This window comes from Acipenser ruthenus, chromosome 29 (assembly GCF_902713425.1).
Source record: "Acipenser ruthenus chromosome 29, fAciRut3.2 maternal haplotype, whole genome shotgun sequence".
Taxonomy (NCBI): domain Eukaryota; kingdom Metazoa; phylum Chordata; class Actinopteri; order Acipenseriformes; family Acipenseridae; genus Acipenser; species Acipenser ruthenus.
Window position 1 is genome coordinate 5901376 of NC_081217.1, and position 25994 is coordinate 5927369.

General features: G+C 39.7%; 1 protein-coding gene across 3 annotated transcripts in view; it reads right to left on the reverse strand.

The window, feature by feature from the left end:
• The window catches only part of LOC117432314 (zinc finger and BTB domain-containing protein 46-like), a 41643-nt gene that overhangs the window by 9859 nt on the left and 5790 nt on the right, over window positions 1–25994 (reverse strand). For 2 of the 3 annotated variants that reach the window (XM_034054045.3, XM_034054055.3), the window contains 4 exons: window positions 18176–19136; window positions 5705–5980; window positions 1091–1293; window positions 31–73 (listed from right to left, as the gene is read on the reverse strand). In XM_034054045.3, the coding sequence (XP_033909936.2) occupies window positions 31–73; window positions 1091–1293; window positions 5705–5980; window positions 18176–19103 (1450 nt within the window). In that variant the 5' untranslated portion in view covers window positions 19104–19136. The remainder of the gene's footprint in view (window positions 1–30; window positions 74–1090; window positions 1294–5704; window positions 5981–18175; window positions 19137–25994) is intronic. The other variant, XM_034054065.3, reaches the window with a different exon arrangement.

The window sequence follows — 25994 nt, forward strand, 5'->3', positions numbered from 1 at the left end:
GAATATGCTGCTGATTACATATTTTTGTACCTGTATCGTAATCCTGCATATCATCTTCATCACGCATCTTGACCTGTAAATGTACGGGGAGAAGATTAACAAAAATATTCAACAGGTTACACTTAAAACTAGGTACATTTTCATGTAAATGTAATGTTCATTTTAAAAATCTGATCACATAATTCACTTCTACTGCGATACATTCAGAGGGATAAGATGCAAATTCCCTGGCAGTTTAAATACATTTTGTTCCTTTGACATAAATAAAGAACTAATGAGAATTACTTATAAGTTAAATCAAATCCTCTTTACAATAGAACAGGATCTTCAATTCAAACATTGCTGTTAAAAAGAGTTTTTTTTCATCTCGCAGAACAGGAGAACAACGTTTTAGAAAATTAAAAAGTAACATTCTTGACGTCTCAACTGAGCAGTGAATATTCAATGTTTGCCAATCTGTGGGCAGGCAAGTGGGTGCAGTTATTTTTAACATGGCTGTTTGTTCTTCTCCAGCTCTCCTGTTATAGGTGCAGGACTGAAGCCCTGCTGTCCCTAGCTCTCCCTCCCCATCCCCCAAGACTGCTCTCTTGACCAACAAACAGATGGTGCCTATCTGCAGAGATAACAAGACTTCTGGGGGTGAACCAGTGCAACTAAACGGTATTTCTATTGAAGGAGTACCCTTTAGATACAAAGGAAATGAAATTATAGTAGACTGCATTTGTCAAACATTAGAGTTCAGGTAGGTGCTGTCCAATATATATTTTACTGGTGTGCCAATTCTTAGCAAAAATGGTCCTGTATCACTCTGAGGCTGCTGAAATGATTCAAAGGGTTCAAAAATGGTGAAAGGGCCTTTTTTTAACGCAATGTTCGTATAGTGACAGAGCGAGGAAAAAACTATTTTAATGGGAAATATGGACATTCCACAGACATATAACCATGGTTAATGATTTTAGAGAAATGCAAATAAACAACCTTCTAAGTTTAAAAAAAAAAGACCTCTACAAGCACTGAAAAATATTATTCTTGACGAGCCATTGCTACTATCTACTCTGAACCTGTAACTTTGTTATGAATAGTTTCTTACCTGCAGGGGTGACGAGTCAGCGGCCTCCTCCCTTGGCAGTGTATCTGGTATAAGATCCCCAGAGAGCAGACTGAGGGGACCAAGGGAAGTCGAGGGCCCGCATGCAGAGGTGTGCAGGGGCAGAGTAGGAGAGGTAGGCCCTTGTTTGCTATCAAATGTGTCCCTTGGACGAGGATTCAAGGAGTTGTTGGAGGAGCCAGGCCCTGAGGAACACATGAAACGAGTCTCACCCACGTAAACTAGCACCAGCTGGCGATTTCCACATAACAAGAGGGGCAAAAGAGGCATCGAGAGGCAGTTAACACTGTACTGCATGGTTCACTCTGTCTGTGTGTGTGTGTGTGTGTGTGTGTGTGCGCGCGGTTTGTTTTTTTCTTCCACCCACGAGAGAGGGAGTAAAATCAGTCGAGTTGCACACAGTGTCCACCAGAAAGGCTGCAGTCGTTCAGTATCACAAGGGCTGCACTATTACACTACACAAAGAGCAGAGATTGTTATTAGCAGTAATCGTATTTGAACAATAAATAAAATAAAAAAATAGAACCAAAAACAAACTGCAGTCATTGATCCAGGAAAGAACTCCTTAATGAAGGGTTTGAAGAAAAAAAAAAAAGTATAATATCTAGATCTATATCTATCTATCTATCTCTAGATATAGATAGATAGATGGTAAATATGGACCGGAGAGGAGGGCTACAGTGGAAAATTATTGACTCGAGGGAAGACAAGGGGCTATAATTGCACCCTGGAGGTAACAATAGTCTTTCCTCGGGTCAATAATTTTCCACTATTTGCAGAGTCTGAAGAGTCAAAATAATAAGAGAAGCAAGGTTGGATAGTAAATATGACTTTATCTACTGTAAATCCATAAATATTTGTGAGCCTTTTATTAGCAACATTTCTGCAAAACAGGTTTTATGAGTGTGATTCGCCAAATATTTTGGTCAAAATATTTATGGCTTTACAGTATTTTGTTTAAATATAGCGGATACAGCATAAGTAAATAACTAAATAACAGAAATAAATAACAGAAATTTTTTTTAAGTTTATACCGCAAGTTCTCTCTCTCTCTTTCTCTCTCTCTTGTAGTATGTTTTGTAATTCATTTTCTGTCACAGAATCGCCGTTGAGCAGTTTTTTTCATTCAGCCATTTTTATCTTGTTGTTTAGGAGTGGAAGTGGAGGACATTTCTTTGAAAAGGGGCGGGACTGTGATGTGAACCAATCACATGACAGACCGAGACTATTGCCCGGTGGTGTGAGGGCAATAGTTAAATCTATTTTTGCTCCTATGATGAGGTTTTAACCAACCGTAGGCCAGATTTTCCAAGCACTGAAGCAGCAACTATAGGATTATGGGCAATAGGATATACAAATTTCATTAACCATAATTCTACAGTTGCTGCTTTCTCCCACCTTAACTCGACAGCTACTTACTTTTTTTTTTTTTTATTTACTCTCCTGAGCTGTTCAATAGTCAAGTACATTGATGAGCCCCAAACAGGGCGAGACATGTCTGCGGATGCTGTACTCTGACTTTAAAAACACTGTGAAGCTAGAAGCCTTTTGGCAACTTTTGCGGGACTTGATTGGCTCTTGCTGATATATATATATATATAGATATATATATATATATATATATATATATATATATATATATATATATATATCATTTTTTTCTACCTCCCTAACTCAATATATAATATTAAATATTAATATTCTACTGTAGCTCAAACAATGGCTATGGTGATCCACTGTTCAATGTTGGCTTGGTTTGAATGGTGTAAAAATATTGCAGAATCAAAGCACAGATACCGTCACATACAAATTCTACAGTCAGAGATATTTAAGTGAATTACACATAGGGCTTCTGTTTTTCTGTGTTTATTCATTTTATTTTTCGGTGCTTATTTTGAGCTATTTTCGAGTTCTGGGCATTTCTTTCTGTCAAAATATGTATGTAACTCGACAGTACTTGCACACTTAAGTTGTACCTGCTTTCCCTTGCTGTCTTCCACAACGAAACCCTACTGGTCACATTCTTCTGGGGTTTTTGTGTGTAGGCATTTTTTTACATTTCGCAACAATTTGCAATTCTGTATCTTAACTGTAATACAGCGTTAAATCCCGCTAACAAGCCTCCCTTCCTGATTGTAATCTCATTTTAAATCTCGCAAGTGGAGTCTCCAATAGAAATGTAGGAAAGTCCTGTCACTCAGTAGTTGGGGGTGGGGTTAAAGTATTCAGAACGAATCAATGTCAGGAAGGCGGGACATTGCCCAGCTGCTCTGGGAAATGTATTTTTTTCTGGTATTAGCAGTAGCAGTAGTTGCAGGTTTTATTTTTTAATGGGAAAGGGGAGGTCAACGTGAATTGATTAACCATTTGCAAAGTTTTTCCGGTACTTTCTGGTGTTTATTAGTTATACACTGATTTCATTTTTTTTTTTTTGGTATCAGGGGTGTTTTATCTGTTTTTATTGGTTAAAACCAAAAATCAGAAGCCCTAATTATAGAATACAGCTACTGAGAGAAATAAAAAAGGCACTACTGCACACCATTTACATTTCATTGCTCAGCACCCTACACTATAAATAGTTGCTCCAATATGTGGCTGATGACTTTCAGCAAGACTTCCAAAATAAACACGTTTCACAAACCTGTGTGTTTCCCTAAAGAACTGTATGTGCATGTGTTATTTATTTTAAATAGTTTAAAATGTTCACCTATTTCAGAATCCGAGCATGGAGGCGCTGTAAATAAAGCCCCTGAATTAAAGACGTGTCTGCTACAGCATCCTGGCACCAGGCATTAACAACCAGGCAGAGTTGGGAGTGTAAGCCCGTGGCTGCCGAGCAGTCAATCAAATCAGCTAATGCTACCCCCAGCTTTAATCCACCTTAAATTATACAGAGATCGAGACAAGTGCCTGTGCGCGCACACACACTACCACCCTGTAGCAAATCAAAGCTTTTATATGCCAAGAGCAAACGTGGCAACAGAGAATTACAGTAGTACTCCAAAGCTTTCAAATCCTCCTAACGAGGGCTAATCTTTCGAAAACTTTTCATTTTGAAGGGCGATTAGGAGATGCTTGAATGCCGTACCGGCACTGCATTAGTAACCTGCTAAAAAGAAACGCAAGCATTGGATGTTTGTCGGTTTATTTTTAGTACAACTTGCATCTTCCCATAAGGGCAAATACCAGCAAAATGTCCTCCTCCATATGTAATACACTGGCATTTGTCTGCAGATTAAAAAAATATATATCTTGCCCTGCATCTCTTATGATCGAGTGTTTTAAAGGTTGTAAGTGATGCACCTATAACTGGGCTACCCCTCCGTGCTGTATGCAGATCAGGAGGTGTCAGCACAGCGAGATTAAGGTGGAGGGAATCAAACATTAAGGCTTTTTTTTTAATCTGACAGCTCCATCTGCTGCTGTGCACCCCCACTCCCCACTCCACTCTTTTGTTTCACAGGGTCCAAGCCGAACAATGGCTCCCCTTGGTAGTGTCAGTCCAAATATAGAAGCAACTACAATGTGCACACCAAGGAGTGTCTCAACTATAGGGTTATGGTACAGTAAATACCAGCAATACTACTGCTAGAGTTAGTTTCTCCAACTGTATTTTATTAAGTACATTTGTATTTATTTTTTCCTTGGGTAATTCAAACTTAAGAATCTCAGCTATTTGTTTCTGAAAGAAACCTGGTATATTTTATTAATTAAATTTGTATCAGATCTAAGCAGGCTGGAAATGGCAATCATCTGTGTAATCTGACTCTGGACAATCACAGGGATTTCAGTAGGAAAGCTTTGGGGTAAACCGACAAATCTAACCTGTACTGTACTCCACCAGAGTCCTTCTTAACAGATGCATTCAACATAATACAAAAAAAAACAAAAACACACACACACACACACACACACACACACACACACGCACGCACACACACAACAGCAGCCACTCAGCGCACATGTAACCAACTTTTAAAACATTAATCTTTCTTTTTTTCTCCTCAGGGCATGAATTAAATTACATTCTAGCAGATTACCAATGAGTTAGTGAAGTTTTGGTAACCAGCCATTTCAGTGATAAAGAAATGGAGGGACAAACGCCTACACACCATCTCAGAGTGAGATAATGTACCAACAGTTAGCAAGAGTATTTCGACACTCCATTACAGATCTGCATGCCTTACACACTTTGTACTAACCTAAGCGAGAAGGGTTTATTAGCCAACATAATAGTCATCAATCATAATGTCAAATGTATACTAAAGTGTCTCAGGGTGCTATAAATTTTACCAGCAGATTAATGACAGGTTACAATTAATGTAATATACAAAACAAAAGCTGTCTGATCTACAAAAAAAAAAAAAAATCATTAAAGATATATATTATAGAAAGCTTAGAATTAATATTAAACATGACACAATTAACCACCTGACCACATTTTTTGGACTAACCCTTAACCCCCCCTCCTCCCCTCTCCACATGCAATTGTGCTGCAGCATAGGCATGCATTCTAGACAACACTCATTAAATTCAAGCCTTATCATATTTAAACCGCAAACAATAAAGAGTTACAAAAACAGAAGGATAACTTACGAGACAAAGAGTGTGTGCCTTTGGGAAAGTACTCAAAAAGCAATGGATTGTCTTCTCCAAGCATCTCTGCTCTGAGAGATAACAGGCTGTTTTTGCTCATGAGGGCTGCGCGCAGGTTAGCCACGGAGGTCCCCTGGCTCAACGACTCTTCCTTCTCCGAGCCCAGAGACTGGGACAGGTAGTTGGCCTCTCCAGCCAGGGCCTCCTCCTGCTTCATGAAGAAATCTAACCGGTCTCCCCGGCTGTCTGAGCTGTTGGGCTCCATTACGTCAGCACCTGCAAAGAAAAACAAACAAACAAGCTGTTAACGAAGGCAACATAACTCTAGTTTAAATCTGCAGATATAAAGCCAGGACAGATCCTCGTTTTCAGGAACTTCCTTACCTCCCCCCACCCCCATTCACAGCAGTAGAGGAATGGAAGACCTTGAAATTATTTTGCAAGTGTGTGGGAAATTTAGACAGTTTTATCAAGCCCTCACCGGTTACTAGTTGTTATAACCCAAGTGTGGTACAGAACTGGAACATCTTGGTATACTTGTCAAAATGTTTCTGTAATACACTGAAGTTAAACCTTGGTTTGCCAAAGTTTTTGGATAGATTCTGCAATTTTAACGTTTAAAGTGGAACGAGATTTGAACTTTATTTCGTTCTTGCTATATGTACAGGACCACAACAAACCACCTTCCAAGTACATACACGTGGAGTGCCTTTCTTTGTTTCAATTGTTGGGTCACAATTTTCATTAGCCACGATTACCCCAATCCCAAACTACTGTAATACACTACTGTGTTTGCATCCCTTATCCTGTGCAATGAAATTCTGGATATTTTTTAATAGTGTATACATGCTATCCACACAATACTGTAACACAAGAAAATATCACCTACAGTGTATTAAGGTAAAACCACTCTTACAGCTATTGAAACTATTATCAATTTCAGTAAGGCAGAAAGCTGCAGGTTCCAAACCTTTGTATGGTAGCAATACTACCCAACAACCCCACTGGATCTGTTTAACACACCCACTGTTCACAGCGATCAAGGCCAATGGATGTACTTTGTCTGTTTGGGGGAACATTGCCCACAGAGAAAGTAAAGCAATTCCCTTTAACTGATGCCTCATCGAGCAACAGCATCAATTCAAATTGGATCTAAATTGGGGGAAGCTGGCCACATGCTGGAAACGTTGTCGGGTCTAATGGAAAACAAATCAAGCAATGTCTGCAGTAAGGAGGAACGGAGGGGTGGGAGTATTAGTCCCGTCTGCACCGTTGCGCTGAGCACTTGATGACCCAGAAACAAGCACCGGAGAGGCATCTGAACATCCCTGCTTCTCGTCTCTCCAAGCGACAGCGCAGTTCTCTGTACATGTAAATGTGCACACATTTGCATACCAGTACAATGCAAATGAGAGGAGATATATATATATATATATATATATATATAGCATTTCTACATACATACAAACATATAAATGCAGTACCAACAAATGATTTGCAGCAAGACTAGGGGCGGTGATTGTACTGACCTAGTGAGACAGACTGCTCATTAAAATCCTTAGCATATTTTTAAAAAAAGGAGACAATTTTCTACTCTGGGATTCCAAGATATTGAGTGACCAAATATTCTGACTGAGGTTATCCGGTAACAAACTGAGATGTCTTGCTTAATTAAAATATTTTAAAGAGGATTATCTATTCAGGGATACCAAGGTATTTTATTGGCCATTTTCCTACACACAGACCCTTTATTTACTAAACACCTTGGTAGTTCTCAATAAATATGCAAAATATACAGTAAATAATTTGCTGTTTCCACAATTAGTTGTCCGTACTAAAAACAAATGAATGTGTTCTGCTTTTAAATGCATCTGCAATAATTTCTCAGTAGACAGACGTAGATGCAGTGAAATTCCGACTCACACCTTTAGAAGGAAATATTTCAATATGACAGCAGTGTGACTTTTTCAGTTTGTGTTTTTCATCTGGAAGGTTCAAATGGAGCAAGGAGGGATTATTGTACATACTCGTCTATCCCACTCCTATTACATTAAACCAATCGTGGGCACTCTCAAAACTGGACACGGCAAAGTGACCTGTTGATGGAAATGTAGCCATAGAAGGAGATTATTTATAGAGTAGCTAGGAGGATGGTCATTGTTTTCTCTAGACTAAGAATAAAGGGGCTGCTTACCACAGGTCTCGTGGGACAAACTGACTGTTGGAGACTTCCAGTCAGGTTGAATGATTACCAGAAGCACAGCAGCAACCACAATAACAATGTAACGACGTATGAAGAAAAAGCACTTTCCAGACACAGAGCAGTCCATGTACTGTATAGAGCAGGAGTCCTGATTTTACATGTTGTACATTGAAAGATCATATTGTACTCTCTGAATGAAAAGACAGGCTCTTTGAAGCTCTCTGACCGTGGTGTGCTTTCTCTGTTCTTCTTCGTGTACAGGCGTGCGAAGCTCATCATGTACAGTTCAGCAGTGCCCCAACGTGTTTTTCTTTGTGCCGGGGTGAAGAGCCGAATATAGTTTTTAGCGAACCTGTATTTATTCTGTTCACTGTACTGGATGCTGCAGACCGTGGCATTGGAAACCATCATGTGCAGAACTGCCTCCACTCTTAAAAGCACAAGAAATGAAATTGAAGAGTGAAGGTGTGGAGGCTAGGCGTAATAGACATTAACTCTCGCTCTATTTAACAGCAAGGCTTTTGTAACCCACAAGGTCAGGGCAATGCAAATTACGAAGGTACCGTTTATGGTAAAGTCTGTGGGCTAAAGTACGCTAGGCGAAGAAGAATGTATCAGGCACCAGAGTAGGCAGAGGTTGTGTGTTGACTACATTTGCATATACTTATAACATTTAAAAAAAACACACAGACCGTACAAGAACAGGAATATAAAACTACATACAGATACCACCACAAGCAGTAAAATCATGTTTAGTCATTCAAAATACTTGTTATCTGGAATAATTATACCATACTACTGTAAAGAGGCATCTCGGGTATCAAAATAAACCTGTTAACCCAACAAATGACATTCTAAAACACAGGAGATGTGGACTGTTCTATCCAGTAGATGTGTATTGTTTTCAGGGCTCGTGTAAAATGGTCTTACATTTGCAGGTGATTTGTCACATGAACACAGTATCTGTTGCAGACTATGCTCCTTCGATTTACTCCAGGTTTCAAACACTATCATTCATTGTACTCTCCTCCAAAAAAAGGGAGGCCCCACTTAAATGAACAGCTGGAAGGGGTTATGCGTTATAGACGACACAGACAAATGATAAAGTTAATTAAGCTGGGGGAGCTGGATTTGGGTCCGGGGCACGGGGTTAAGACATTCATTAAAATAGCAACCCTCACTCACACACACACACACTGCACTTGGAGTCGCAGTGCCAATCAATAGAATAGATTTAGAAACAAACCAATCAGTAACCCCACTGATACTAGAATATAATGCTTTCAATTTACTGTATTGCCCCCTCACCCCATCCCAGTCACTAAAAAAAACATTGCACTGCTTCACCAATACCAGAACTAAAAACAGGTCCAAATAAATATGATGTACTCTTCCAAATTGAATCTCCATTTAATATGGTTTCCATGGCAGCAAGCAACCCCTGGCAGGATCATTTGTGCTAAAAAAACACCCTTTTGAAATGACTGAAACTTTGTTTCTCAGTATGTAACAAAGGCCATAAACAAACACACTGAAGTACATAATCTGTATATTAAATTGATGATGATGTACTACAGTATTGCACAAAGTGGTCCTCGGTTCTGTACTACAGTGATGTCTATTGATACCTGAAATGCTAAATCACAGCGCAAGCTGTGCAAGGAATAATCTGTCTTAAAAGTAAATCTATACGATCACTGCACATTTTTGCAGCTTGTTTTTCCTGGTACAATGTGAACACGGCCCTGGTAGGTTTCTGGTGGAACAGCTCAGTTATGAGGATGTATGGGGGAGGTCGTCACCTCTTGGGGCACTCCTCCTTCAGCTTCAGGCGACCCCTCCCCGACTGAAACTCAACACCGCCATTGTTCAGCTGTGCTTTGGGGTCTCCTGGTCTTGCTCTAGTGAATTTCCTCCCCCACATACCAGCCTTACTTATTAACACACACTTTGGGAACAGGTTCTTTGTTGCTAGACAAACAATCCCTTAATTATAGAACGCAGCATGAAAAACAGTCCTCGATTCCAAAAGACTCACCACAGTATTCTCCAAAAGGGTTTATTTACTTTGCATTCTATTAAAACTATGCAGGTGTATCTCAATCATACCGGCACCAATACAAACAGATACCTTTTAGGGTCATATGAAGAGAAAACAACTACAACTGCACTTTAAAAACACACTAACACACTCCGTTCCATTTAATGAAGAGCCAGTCCTGGAATCTAAATATTTCTTCATCGTAACGATTCTAAATGTGCGCTGTAGACTCTTCAAGCTGTGCTGCAATTGTTTTGCCAACTATTGAAATACTGTCACACCTTAAATCCTCAAGGACACGGTCTTGTGTGCTGCTTGTCTCTTAATAGGCAATACCTCAACAGAGCTTTCCTGCACACCTGGATAGGAGACTCGCCCTCCAGAGCTAAAACACAAAACTATCCCATTTACTATCTTCTCACTCTCACCAATTCTGCAGTTCCCAAGCAGTCACCAGTGCTGGTCCTGCACTCCCCGGAAGTATCGCACACAAATGTATTTCTGCAATGTTGACTGCCGAGACAGATACACAGAAACATATTTCACTTTACATGGAGAACATTCAGGTTACCACTGAACTGGGAGGGATTGTCTGGTATTACTTCTTACAATCTTTTGAAAATGGGTTAATTACTGTATCTATTCAGGGGATAAGCAAGAACAAGAGCAAGAGGATGGAATTGGAGGGTAAAAGCAATTTGAACACAGGATTGTATACAGGGATGGGAAAAGGACTCCCATTGCATATGATGCATTTTACCTTTTACTGAGACAAGTGGGTTGAATGAAGAAAAAGTGTCGGAGGACAACACAGATCTGAATGGATCTCCACTGCATACCCACAGGCGCCCTATCAGCCACAGGAGTCGCTGGTGCACGGTGAACCATGGATTGCCCTGCCAACCTAAGCCCTCCCTACCCGGGCGGCGCTCTGCCAATTGTGCGCCGCCCCCTGGGAACTCCCGGTCACGGTGGGCAATGACAAGCATTAACACTTTTAAAATCAGTCTTCCTTCCAGGAATTGATTCATTATGCCAACCACAGCTAAAAGACTAGGGGTGGGGGATTGTATTTATCCATTTTGTCTCAGACCCGTTACTTACTAAACACCCTGGTATCTCTGAATAGATAATCGCCTCCTCTTTAAAAAATATGCTAAATATATGAATGAGCAAGACATCTCACAAGTAGAATCGTACCCTGGAATGTTCTCCTCTTTCTAGGAAAGCAGTACAACTGGGGATGGGGAGTTTGTTACCAGATAACTTCACTCAGACTACTTGTTCACTAAATATCTTGATATCCCTGAATAGAAAATCGTCTCCTCTTTAAAAATATCCCAAATATGATCCATTTACTACCAATGCAGAGACACTATGATCCACTTACTACCAAAATATTTAGTAAGTAAAAAACAGGCAATACAATCCCCACCCCTAGTCTTGCTGTAAATAATTTGTTGTTGCCATAATTTGTGCTGGTGCTGTTATATCAGCTAAAGTAAATAAATAATACTTTGGCTTCTTGCGTCTTCCACATAGAAGACTTGAAAGGGCAAAAAGTAATTTTCAAAAGAAAGGGGGAGTCAAACATTCATAAAGAAAAGAGCTCAAGAATTCAGGAGGCAATTTAAAAGTAGTGTGGGAGAGGGGAATGAAAAAAATGCAGGGTAAAAAGGGAGGGTGGAAAGGAAAGGAAAGGTTGTTATTTCTGTGTGTGTTTGTAGGGACTAACCGGGTCATATTCTCCATCAGGGAGGTGGGGGGGGGGGAATAAATCAAACAGCCCCGCGAGGCTAAAAGAAGGGGGGAGGACTGCCAAGCTCGAGGTAATCTGGGGAGTGAATGCAGCTCAGCAGTGCAGGGAGAGGGAGAGCGAGAGCGAGAGGGAGGGGGAGCGCTCCAGCTTCAGTGGAGTGCCTGGGGAAAAAGGAATGCAGGGTGGGGAAGGGAAACAAACACGCAGGGCTTTGTGCTAAAAGCAGGCTGAGGGAGGGTGGAACCACTTTAAATCCTGGGAGTAGTCGCAAAAAAAAGTGGGTTTAAACAGCACGCAACAATGTGTTTTTATACATTGAATTAAAAAAAAAAAAAAGCAGCAGCACCAGCTAACTCTCCAATTTCTGCAACCCAACCGTACATTGTGATTATATATTAGATATAGCTGGTGAAGGTGTATTTTGGTTTCATGGTGTATTTTTTATTACAGGTGGTAGTCGATAAAATCATAGAAAAAAAAGCACTGGGGAATGCACTGTAGTGGAAACAGGCAGCATTCGAAAACGAATTTGCCACAAACCAAATAAGAAACTCGATGGTCAAAACTGGTTTCAGAGCTGTGCTAAAAGTTAAAAAAAAAAACACCTCTCATACTGCTGCACTGAATTGGCGTGGGTTCACATCCTACAGGTTAACTGTATCTGCATGTTGGCTTTCAAATGAACAGCTTCAGTACTGCTGGGTGCTAGCCCACTGAATCATTGGCATTCTGACACACAACCTTCAAATCTCTTAACAGCAAAACTCTCAAATCACATCAACAGTACTGTAATTGGGTATGGCAGCTCAAGACTGGGGGGGGGGGGGGGGGGGGGAAATGGCATTTCAAACACATATATTTATTCTAAATCACATTAAGAAGAAAAAAAAAGTCAAGTGGTTTTAAATTGTCTTTTTAAATAAAGTAATCATAAAAAATAAATACTTAAATAGTGCTGTTGATTTGTTCCCACTTGAGTGATTTTTTATTGCCAGAGAAGCCGTAATTAATGGTGTTGAAATTAATTTTATATGATTAAATCACAGAAACCTTTGTAATTTACCAAACAAGCCCACAGCTACTGGACAGTTCATGTCACAGTCATATATTAATTTAGGTTTCAGGAATGTCACTTTAGGTTCCAGCTAAACTCATGCCACTTGTATGTTAAAACATGCGCATGTATTTGCTGAGAAGCATTTTATACATTGCAAAAAAATTAAATAATCATTTGCAAAAATGTGTCAATTGTTCACTGTTTGAGGTCAAATTAAGTTGTCTTTTTTTAATTATTAAATAAAATGAACTCAAAACTCAAATAAATAAAATAACGGGCCAATAACTAAAAGTTTAAATGAAAGCATGAAAGTGGCATACAAATTAAATAAATAAATAATAATAAAAAAAAGACAAATCTGCTGTTTTAGACAAAGCTAGTGATCAAGTCTACAAAAAGGCAAACGGATAATTTGGTAGCAAAGGAAGCGGCTGGGCAGTGTTCCTCAGTAAGCCAGCGGAATGTGGAATAAGCGGATTTGAACCTCTGGAAGAATGAATTCTGGAGGTGGTAAAGAGCAGACAGGAATCCATCACCCCACAGACACTGGCTCCAGCTATCGCAGGCTGGACAATCAAAACTGGAAACAGACTGCTGTCCTTTCTCACTTAAAGGAACACTATTCTGACCACCTAAAGCAAAGATCGTCTGGGTCCGATTTCAGGACCCTGTGGGGTGCTTTAGCAACCCTAAATATGTGGAAGGGACGGAGAACAATGCTCTACCATATTTCACTGATTTACTACACATCAGTTTAAGAAATCCTGGCCTTAACACGTAACCCCCCAGCATGTATATTACGATGTATATATTCTAACATGTTTTCAAGCGTGTTCTTTTTTTCATTAAGTTGTGGCTAGCTTTTGATTTGACAGTAACAGCTATATATGTATGTATGTATTTATTTATATATTTACTATTGTACCATTGTAATTTATATCACTTTTACAAGGAATATAATGAGAATTTATAAATATGCAACAATCAAAAAAAAAGATTTTATCCTTCCCAGCTTCCTGGAACAACCGTCATCAAGACTTCAGGGGGATTTCTTTTTTATTTGTTCTCTTTGCCGTTTCTTTACCAGGCTTGAGGGACTTGTCAGTGGGAGTGAGATCTGCCCTATAGCAGGAGGTCTCATTCAGCAGAATGCTCTGACTAGGCAAGCCTGACACACCCAGGGGCTGGAGACCTTTGCATCCTGTCAGAGCAAACGCTCATCCAAATACCCAAAGACTCTTCATTGTCTTTTATTTAAACCGAGCAGACTTACAGCACAGAGGAGGGTGGGGGGCAACAAAACAAGCAAACACAAACACTTGCCACAGGTCATGTATGGTCAAAATCCTACAGTACATTTGTGTCAAGTTTCTCTACAGTCACCACTGTACTATTAGTATTTCTTCCTTTGAGCTCTTCAGTTATGTAACAACTGGTACAGTGATACTGAACACAGTTCTCATTTTGTTTTTAAATATAATTGTGCATGTATGAAACACGTATGGCTTTGATCTGGAGCATTCTGTTATGTGAAGGTCTCACTATGGGTCTTTTGTAAGTATTTATCAAATAATGAATACTTGAGTATTAAGAAACAAATCTGTACTGTATCTTCAAAGATGCTGTTCAGAATCCTGTGACAGACCCACAGACTGTATCAATAAGTGTCTCATTTCAATGGGAACAATCTTCATGAAGCTGATCCAGGCTCACCATTTTTAAAAGGTGACTTCAAAACACAAAATCAGCAATCTGTGGGATTTGTGTACTTTTACAGTTTCACAACAAAACCTGTTTAGGTCAAATAACTAAAATAACAGTAACACTTTGTCTCGATAAATAACTTATTTAATTTATTAACTAAGGTTTACAACATCAGGTAAGACGTGAAGAGCACTGAACACTATAATTATACAGCTTAAACTTTTAATAGAGAATGAAACATAACTAATAGCAACCTATGCCAGAATATAAGAATACCCCTTAGTATCAAAATAGAGAACAGATCAGTCACCCACTCTCTTACCTCCCTCTGACGTTTCCTCCCGTTCAACCTTTAAACATAAAAAATGTGCCAACAGGACATCCTGTAGAAGAGGTGTTGCATCTCACTGGGTCTCAGCTTAATATAGCAAATAATGAACCATCACAGCACAGAGCTGTAACTTATTTACACCTGTATCTGTGGTTTCCCCCAAAAAGACTTCATGTCCGTTCTGTTTATTTTTAAATCTGTTTCTGTGATCTTCTACAATTCAAACTTTAGGGGAATTAAGCATGTCTGGGAGGTGCGGTCATATTCATTTGAAAGGTATGAAGTATTACTGCGGACATTAATTACAGAACTACCGTTTCTTAAGTTGGCAGGTTGGTGTCAAGAGAAAAAAATCTGGCCATCATAATTCGTATCCAAAAAAAAAACAAGGAGTCTGGAAAGGTGGCAGTTAAACCACGCTGGAGACACACTGGGAAAAAAAGAAAATAAGACCGAAGAGAAGTGGAAAAAAATCAGCGCAATCCAAAGTGACGAATTTAGCAAGAACAGAAATCTATTCAATGCGTTTACACAGAGGAGGGCTGCAGGGTTCCTGGGGTTAAAATGAGTTTGTTCCAACAATACTTCTTTCTGTTTCCGTTGAAAGATACAGAACAGTGTAGGCTACAGTATGAAGACATAAAAAATTATAGGAGATGAAACCAATTCAAACTTTTGAGGGCTGAAAAGGGTTAAAATTCTTCTCCGTTTTAAATATGAAATCTATTTTAGTTTTATTGGAGTGGGAGTATATAAAATAGGAATATTAAACCGGAAAAGGGGCGAGAGAGGGCCTAGGGTTGAAATGTGTTCTCGGTATTTTAAATGTTCAACCTATTTTAAGTTTAATGAAGTGCAAATACTACAGGGATGTTTAACTGGAATATTAAAAGGAGTGGGGTGAAAGGGGGCTTAAATTCATTATTTCAAGCTTTAACCTTTGGACAGCTGAGAATTCACTCTGAACGCCTTAAAGTGAAAAAAAATAGGAAAAAGTTCAATAAAGTGGTGCCTTTCATAGCACTTAAAACTATATTTGACAGAACATTTTGTTCACTTTTTTTCCATAAATTAACGTGCGAATATGGCCAGCAGGGTTCGCTGTAGAGACAAATACATAATCCAAAACACTGGAGTTTCCAGATAACGCTTTCTCCTGCAACAACGCTGGTTTTCTGTTCCCACAGGCATTTTTCCAGAAGGGAGCATGGTCTAGATATACTAAAACACCCAAGAGAAGAACGCTTTCCCCCAGCTGATTTACTACCCATGATGTGTGAAAAATAAAATATCGAATGAAATCAGGATTATGTTGAAAAATATATTGTTGCAACACAGACAACACAGGATACAGCAAATGTAATGGGTTTGTTGTAAAAACTACAGGGTTTTAAGTGTCCTATATCATTCATATTCTTGACACAAGAAGATTGGACCGGAAATTTCAACATTTGGTTCTTGGGTTGAAACTATGACCATGTGAAAATGGAAAAACCCAGTGCAAAAATGACTACTTTAGATAAACAAAGGTCTATATTGTGTGAGATACCAATCTTAAAAAACATGGTAATGTACAACAGTGGGTCGGTCTCATTTGGAAAATAAAATCCCCCACCTAACCAGACACAAGCTTTGGTGGGTTTCCCCTGAGTCTCGTATCTGAGGAAGAACTTCCTGAAAATGTACATGTGGGTGACAGGCGCAAGCACAGTGCACTCAAAAGGCTCAACCAGTTTTCAAAACGTCGTCAGAAACCACAAAAAACATCACCTTTACTTCTACAAAAGACCCACTTCATTATATATATCGTTTTTGGAAGTCATTCTGCCCTGTAATAGCTGTAAGATTAAACACTGACCACTTGACCAAACACCTGTTTTGACTTACAGTAGTAGCACTTGGGATTTTTACACTGTGAACTTTGTAAGACCTAGAAACCGTACACTTCTAAATCAGGTCATGTGACCGTGTGGCCCACTGAAACTGAAGCGGAGAACTGGAATGTCACGGTTGCTGTTGGTGCTAAAATGTGGTAGGAATACAGAGGCACTGCATCCTGTTAAAACTCTTCCACTTGTGCAGTCATTTCTTTGTGATATTAATCCTTTTCTTCATCGGTACAGGTTAGAGTTGTTAAGAGATTATTCTATTGATTTCCCCTGGGTAGTTCATAACAGACGCAGGTCATTTTTCAGATTGCTTGAATATCGAACAGTGATGCACAGGAAATGCAGTGTATAAGAGTCTTTTACGCACAGAGGTTAATAAGCGTTTAATCTTCCTTTTTTGAACTTCTGGCAAACTCCCTTAGAGTGCTGCTCTCCAAGACCTGCTCCATAATTAAATCTGTTATAGGAACCAGGCTTACTTTTACTCCAAAGTGCTGAAAAGCTGATAATTATTATTATTTGTTTATTTAGCAGACGCCTTTATCCAAGGTGACTTGCAGAGACTAGGGTGTGTGAACTATGCATCAGCTGTAGAGTCACTTACAACAACGTCTCACCTGAAAGCACAAGGAGGATAAGTGATTTGCTCAAGGTCACACAGTGAGTGAGTCGGGATTTGAACTGGGGACCTCCTGATTACCAGCCCTTTTCTTTAACCACCAGACCACACAGCGTCATACACAGTAATCAAATATTTATTATAAAGATGGGGCGATAAAGTTATCGCATGACCATAATCTTAATGTACTTAAATATTGATAGAATAAAGTGGGGTATTATCTTTTTTTTTTTTTAGGAATGTCAATATCCAAATACTGGATTAACTTTATATCCCATCCAAAAAGAAAATATCAAGGTTTTTTTATAAAACTGTTTTAGGAATTAAGTTACTGTTTCCCCATGGTTTGAATTTGCTTTGTTTCAGAAAAAAGTGACCTCGATAGTTTTGCTTTTGTTCTTCTCACATGAGGTTATCAAAAAGATATGGGCAGTGAGGCAGAATCGTTAAGACAGACATTGTGCACTATTTAGAGTTTTTCCACACAGATCAACAGAGTTGTGCCTGAGAAACTGGAAATGGACATGACCATTCATGTTCTATCTACTGTACAGAAAGCCTCTCGCATACTCTTTAATAACCGCACCTTTGTCCTCACAGAAGAGCAGTGTGTTAAAACACAGCTCTAGAATAGATGCAACAGTGCAATAGTGTAATTAAACATCATGTACAACAGAGATGCTCATACAGTTCTTCATGGGCCACGTTTTATACCAACAACAAAATGAGCCAGAGACTGCCACAATATCCCACAAATAACCAGTTGTAATGAAACGTTACATTCCATAGAAATTCAGGCAATGGGCTCATTTGCATAGTATTTAACCACTGTAAGAGCAGTTAGGGAGATGAGAACCCTGTTTCTTACCTGGAATATCCTGGCTGTTGTAGGTCCAGCCAGAGACGGAGAGGATGGATGGCATGGGTGAGCTGGCCCTGCTGTCGTCTTCCACTTGCTGTGTGATGTGACGCACTGTGTCCTTATTTTTCCGGTTCTTCCTGCGCCCGGACCCAGATGGCTGCCACCTCTCACCGCTGCCCTGCTCCCCTAAAGTGTTCTGTGCAGAAGTAGATCCCTCTTTCCTGTAGTTCGAGGGGGATACCTGCTCCTCTTTGACCTGTACAGGTCGGAATTCACTGGACCACAACGACTGTGAAGAAATGTCATCGTGGCTGTCGTTTTTGGGCTCCTGGTCCTCTTTACCGTACGTGCTCCCTCCTTCGTGGCAGCTGGCAATGGCCGAATCGCCGGAGGAATTGGCAGGGCTGGTTCTCCGTGCCAGCCAAGGAGAGGTACTCCTGCCTGACATCATTGACGCCAACGCTTCCGCATTACTGTTTCCCCCGGTGGCCGCGTTCATCTCGAAATCAACCAGCTCGTCCGACAACTCCGAGCGGATACTGATGTCGAGGGCAGCTTTGATGAAGTTGTGACACGCCTGGACGATGTCGGTCATCTGCAGGTAGCTTGCCGCTGACATAACCTCGATGACGTTTTTGCTGGTCAGCGCCAAGTGGGCGGAATACATGAAGTCCAAGATGGTTTTGAAGCCCTGCGCTGTGACAATGTCCAAGTGTGTGACAGTGGCCTGCTCGGAGGTCTTCTTAACCTGGCAGTAGAGGGTCTTGAAGTATCGGCTGCTCCCCAGCAGCACGTTCTTGTGGGCTTTGAAGATCTTGCCCTCCACGATGATGCACACGTCGCACAGGATGCCGTGCTGCCGCTGCTCGTTCAGCTCCCGCAGGAGCTGTCGGTAGTGAGACGTGATCTCCATGTCTTCCTTCCTGTTATTCATTTGACAATCTGGCGGGTTCTCCTCCTGCAGGTTCTGCAATAAAAAAGCAAATATATTTAAAACAGCAGCTCCAGGCAGCGTATTGATAGCAGCCAAGTCAAGGATGTGTGTTAAAGGAAGTGTTGCACCTCTTTGATTTAAACAATATAAAATACTGGCTCTCAACTGGAGTCCTTATGGAGGGGGAATGACGGACTAACAGCCCAGGGTTTTGTTTCAACTGGTAACTAAATATGGATTTTAAATCTACTTACCAGTGTCCATAAAAAACAGTATTACACATGTGGCTGGTTTTACAGATGCTGATTAGCAGTAATCTTGGACTACTGTATCTTTCCTAAGGCAACATTCGGCATTTCAAAGTCAGTGCTGATCAGGGTCTGTTAAACCAGCCTATAGGAGATTAACATCAATATATATTTTTTTAGAATCCAAATAGAACTCCTAGACTGTAGTGGATCCCAAAGGATCCAAGTTGAGAAACACCAAGTTTTCACTCTTGTGTTGGAACACCCAGTGTAGCAAACCCAAAGTCCTTCTAAGCTAATCAATAACATAGGTCTCCTAAGCTCACCAAATATAAGACACATACCCTAATTTTCAATCTACAGTATGAAAGAAAGGCAATAGATAGGTCAAGCCAAACAAAATATGAAAAACAGTGCTAACTTAACGTGTGTATTACATGTAGTAAGTACATTAACAGGGTGTCAGCTAAGATACGGTCTCTGTTAAACTAAATCATTAAGACACAGAGTCTTACCAAACAAAAGTCTATTTCTGTTTTTTTTGTTTTTTTTTTAAATCCTGTCTGATACAATTGTAAGTAATAAAACATGGCAGCTCCAGATCCGGGATGTGACAGCAGCATTTGCTGCAGGGCTGGCACACTTCAGGTCATGTTTCTAAAAGTTATTCAGACCCTGATGGCTTGTTAGATCAAATAAATCCCATGCATTTCCAATGTCTACTTGGACAAAACACACCTTTTCTTTGTACACAACATACAGCAAATGGAACTACAGATGCATGAAGTTAATTCAGAATTGTATTGGTGAATCTCAACTGTCCATGGTACTGCTGAAACTAAAAGTACTACTTTTAAGGTCACTTGAGAAAATGCACCTGGCTGGGGGTACACAGTGTTAAAAGAAAAAAGCCATGTACCGTAGCAGAAAAAGTTTTTGACCTTTGACCAAAAAATATATTTATTTATTAATTATATATATATATATATATATATATATATATATATATATATATATATATATATATATATATATATATATATATATATGCACACACATACACTGTATATATAAAACATTTTGTTAAGGTGTAACTTCCTTTTGTTTTCTTACAGATTTGCAGTGCGATTTCCAATAAAATGACACCTCCCACAAGTCTGAAGCACAAACCGCTTTGGAGTACAAGGATGGCTAATGTTAAGGGGGGTCCCCATCAACCACATTTTGACCTCTCTATAACCTTTGACCCCTTTACCTGATCAATCTAAAAATGTAAAATTTTAGCTTGTTTTCTGAAACAACCCCAAGAACCAGGTTTGGTGTAAATCAGAGATGGTAGGGTGATGACCCTTATACTGTGTTCTGACCACCTGATTATCATTCCAGCGAGACGGACACATTGCAAAGGGCACAAAACAATACAACGCAAACCCTTTAAAACACCTTCCCAGAAAACTAGCTATCTTCTGTAGTGGGATTTTAAGAAAGCCTTCAGACTTCGAGAAGGCAGAGCTTGGTTCACAGTTGCTATGCCTGAAGGTGCTTCAATGGTCAGCATAGCATATTGAGTAAGTACAGCAGGGTGGAACACAGACACTGGCTTCGTAAAACAGCATTCAATTCACACAAAGAAAGATGTACAGTAATTACTGGTGCTGTACCTTGGTGTAGAACTATTGTGATCACAGAAACATTTGCAGTCAAAGCTCCCTTTATGATGTGAAGACTTAATAGCCAACCCTGACAATTTAAAACAGGCAGCTACTGTCAGTAACAGTATTAAGCCTGGATCACGGGGTCTAAGAAATCCAGAATTCAAATTGCAAGGCCAGTTCTAAGAAGCTAGGCAAACACTGGCCTTCTACTCATACCAACAGAAATGATCAAATTAGGAATCATTTCAGTTTAAAAGTACACAGGTAGCACGAAAAAAGAAAATCCTCCCAGGGTGATGAAATACCCACTCACAGAGCAGGTCATACTTCCTTTTGAACATGTGAATTTCTGCCTTTTTTACAGGCGTCCTGGCCAAGAGACCCCGCGAACCCAAATGTAGCACCTGGGACCCTTTTTATCCTGTGGACCACATGGGGTGGTGTCTGGTGCAATATCACAGCGGGGATTGGAAAGGGTAGCAGCATCAACAGGTTACTCTGTTACAGTATAGTGAGGATCACAGTGTTCTGTATTTACTTCTTACAGTATACACACCTGATTGCAAGTACTGTAGCTAGAATTCTTTACAAACTGCTTTTAAAATGTAAAATAAGTTGCCTACTAAAATAAAGACGCTAATTATGTTGTATCTATAGATTGGTGACATTTTATATTGTTACAGTTTGGCTTAGGACACTCAATGAATGTCAACAATGTTTGGAAGGTAAAGGGTTAACCCAATGTGGCACCTTGCTCCACATCTGTGTCATTTTCACATTTCAAATCTATTCTGACTGTCTCGAATTCCGTCTGCCATTTGCCGTCTCTTGTAATTGAAGTCCAAGGCTTCTTGATGGCTGAGATGTGTGTGTTTTTCTGTCAGAGACAACAGGGATGATGCAGACTTGACCTGGCGACTAGGACATGCTGACCCCCTTAGGGAGAGCCAGCTTCAGTGTAATACAGAATCCAGGCATCCAAGAATCTGAAAACAGCTTTCCTTCCACTCAAATGGGCAACAAGGTCATTATCCTTGGGTTAATCCTGTATCCCTCAGTGCAGAGAGCATAGTGACAGGGGCTCAAAAGTGCTGAGCATTTACAGCAAAGCCCTGAGAAGTTTTCAAGTTTCATTTAGAAGTACACAAACATAAAGCCCGATTCAGTACTGTACCTATAGTATGAAGAAAAAATACAATTATGTGCAAACACACTGTGTAAATATTTGAGAAAAAATACACTCATGTCATGTAGAAGAAATAGCTCTGGTTCGTATTACTTTTCTTTAACATTTGTGTAATACAGTGCTGAATTGTTGTCACTATAAGCTGCAGCTTTATTTAATTGTTATACACTAAAGCAAATATAACAATGTTTTCTTACTGAGATTTTTCTCATTTAAATGTAAAAATAAAATTGAATCCCTTTGCACTTACTGTGGTGAACACGATGGCCCGTCTTGAATTTTCTCACCATCCTTCCCCAAACCTTTACCACCAGACCCTACCCTTCTATAAACCTTTCAGATTGCATTGTGTATTCGGGCAACAATGTAAATAAACGTACTACAGCAGTACTGCAGAGGAGTGAGAGCATGATATGCACAATTAACTTGCCTCCCACAGAGCCTCTTCCCAATGCTATACTCAACCAGTAGGTGCAGGAGTCATTTCTGAAAGCATTGCAAATTCATGTAATCCTGTTCACCACAACCTGGCTTTCCTCCTGCCATGCCAATGAGTTGCAGCTTTTCACCCTCAGTTCTATTACCTCTCTGTGGTTCACAATGACAACGCAAGGATTAGCCTATAGCGGCCAACAGCTGTGAATTAAACCCGATAAAAATACCTCATTATAGTTCCAATGAGAAGCTGAGATTTATTTCTGTTCTAATGTAATTACATAATTGACCAAATAAATCTACCACGAAGATTTTTGGCCAATCGTAAAATGATGTGCACTTACCAATGCTTCAAATGCACAGTTTGAGGTTTCACATAGTCAAGCCACTTATAGTGGGTTAGGAATCTATCAATCACTCCTCTTCATCTTCAACAGGTATTTCTAATAATTGAGGCATATCCTGTTGGATACAGTTTCCCTTCTGGCATAGTATCATTTGCTGTTTTTAAATGCCTGCTTTATATCTAGATCAACACACACACAAACAAAGGTGGAACAATACAATGAACACATGATTGATTAATGGAGTGACCTGGGTCTGTAGGGATCCTCTCAGTGCATTCCCACAGGTACTGGTGCCTATTAAAACACAGAATTAAGAAAGTTGCCAGTATTTTTTATCTAATTAAAATGTGTAAAACCCCCATATAAAATGTCATTATTAAGCTGGGTTTAAATTAAGATAATCATCAATCTGTGTGGCAATTGCCTTGTTCCCAATCACACGCTAACGAACCCTCAAGATACAGGCAACACATTCCAGAAAAAAAAACTCATTATCACTCCCAGAAAATGAAGAACTGGTTTCTGTACAGATAACAGCACGGATATCATGACAGTACAAATACCAGTATTATTAAAACATATCCAAGCTCTGCACAAGATCATTTCCGACTCGCACTTGAATTTACACAACTACAAAGACTCTTGAGTATATTTAGACAGATGCACCAATATGAAAAAAATGTTTAGTATCATAGAAAATACAGCAATCAGCCTCAACAGAATCATTGTTTTTGTCAAACCGGCTCAGAGGTAAAATTTCCATCCATCAGTCTGCAGCTCGCTAGTTGACATACTTGTCAAGATCCATGTCCTGTTCTTGTTGTAGCTCAGTTTAGACATGTGTATTAATTAGCATTAACACTCTTCCTTGTCCTGATGGCCCCCTCTCAAATTCTGACCAAAATAGACGATATACCTGACAGGAGCAGAATAGAACGGCTATGCCCTCAAACAGTTATAAAGAACACAGCATTTATTTTTGGGTTGGGGGGGGGGGGGGGGGGGGGGGGGGTTTAATAATAGTTTTCCCCCCCCCTATAAAAACATATCCCAAGTTCATAACTAGTGCACTGCCAACAGTTTTGTCATTTATTATCAAAGGCCTGCCTTTGGTTATTATGAAGTTTTAATCTGTCAAATTCCTTTAAAAACACTTCTTTTTTTTTAAATTCTAAACGAGAAGGCAGGAGATTTAGTGGCTACCTACCGTACATCCTCCATCTTCAGGTCGATTATTCTAAGGCTGCGAGATAGTAAACATGGCCTTCAGTGCAAAGTGCTCTGCCCCGTTTATAATAGGTCCCTATAGACGCTCAAGACACTTCAAAGAGGCAGGTTCCCTCAAAGAGAAATCAGCACAGCTAAAGAAAGATGAAAGCTACAGCACTGCCTCTGCAAATTAAGAAGTGGGCGCCTTTCTATTTAAAATTGAATAAAGAAGGAAGCCACCTTTTGGAAATCATTTCGTCTGCTACTTAGTAAAAGGCAAGTGTAGTCAAATTTGAAGATATGATAAAGTACAGTGCAGTATTAAAGATGTATCTGCAAGCAAGGCAGAACTTGCACCCTCCACTTGTGTCACTATTAAAAGAAAAGGGTTGCTTAATTTCAGGAACCATAGATGCTCTTAACCCCTTTTGGAAATGACTTAAACGGGGCAAACGTACCACCGCTACACGTTGCAATGGAATTCCAACAACACTTTGACGATATGGACGCACAACATACCAGGCAGCTCCACTAACTCTACTTAATCTTTGTTTGGTCACTGCCAAGGTGAACGATCGAGATGCTACTTACTTCATGAAGAGCGCCCCTTTGTGCAGGAAGAGAATTACAGTATAAATCCCTCAAGTTCAGATGCACAGCGCACGTCACTGAGATGCTTTGGGTTACATCCCTTGTACAGTATAATGTGCAACTCTTAACAACACTATAGGTTTACTATTCTGAATACTATAACCCATCTACCATGAACTCTGAAACCTATATTTAACACTGACACATTCTCCTGTAAGTGTAAGAAGGTGAGCATTATGCTCTTCATCCAGAACGGACGAAAGTGTTTCTGTACTCCAATATGTTTACAATAAGTAATATATATATATAGACTTTGACTTTACAATGATTGCTCAACGTCATAATTTATGAGGCTGTATTTAGTATCCTCTGCAAAGAGGATAAAGTCTTGGATGGGAGGGGAAAACGAGTGTTTCAACACTCTGGCACAAACCTCACAATATTAAACCTTTTATCGGAGCGCTGAGAATCAGGGGAACCCAAGCCACATTCAAGCCAGATCTGTAATGCACAATGTATAGCTCTGGAATCATTTATGACATAAAACCCAGGTGCTCTGTTTCAGCATTTGAAAACAAAACCATTAGGAAAGCAACAACCTTAATATACATGTATAAAAAGCCCAAACTGCTCTGAAATTAAAATGAATCACTGATGAGTCATTTATGTTTGGAACATCTTCACAGGGGAATGCATCCACTACAGTATATAGCACATACAAGGGGAATTTAAAACATTAAACAGAAGACCATTTGTAATTCCTAAAACCAAAACTACCTGAGCAAACCCTACGTTAACTGGTCAGCAAAGGGACTTACCATTTGTGGTTGCTATATCAAGGTGCCTTTGTCATTAAAAAAAAAAAAAAAAAAGAAATCCTGGGGTTTACTGTCAGGCTGGTAAAAGCTAGTGACTCTAAAGTCTCTGTGTCAAAATTTTATGGCTCTGTATCAAAATTTAAGCAAAGAAGGGGTGGATTTTGCTCTCATGCACCAACCGTGATTAAAAGGGAACACTGGATGAACCACAGGGAATGAATGCCCCACTTCCTTCTCCATTGGGCCAGACAAAAGAAGATAAAAATTGCACTAGTCCAAGATGTGTCATTTAATAATCAAAAAAATCTCCTCCTAAGTTATGCACAATGCTTCAATATTTCCAATCCTCATTTACTGGACCTGTGTCCTGAATATGGGTAAGAACCTCCTATTAGGACAGCC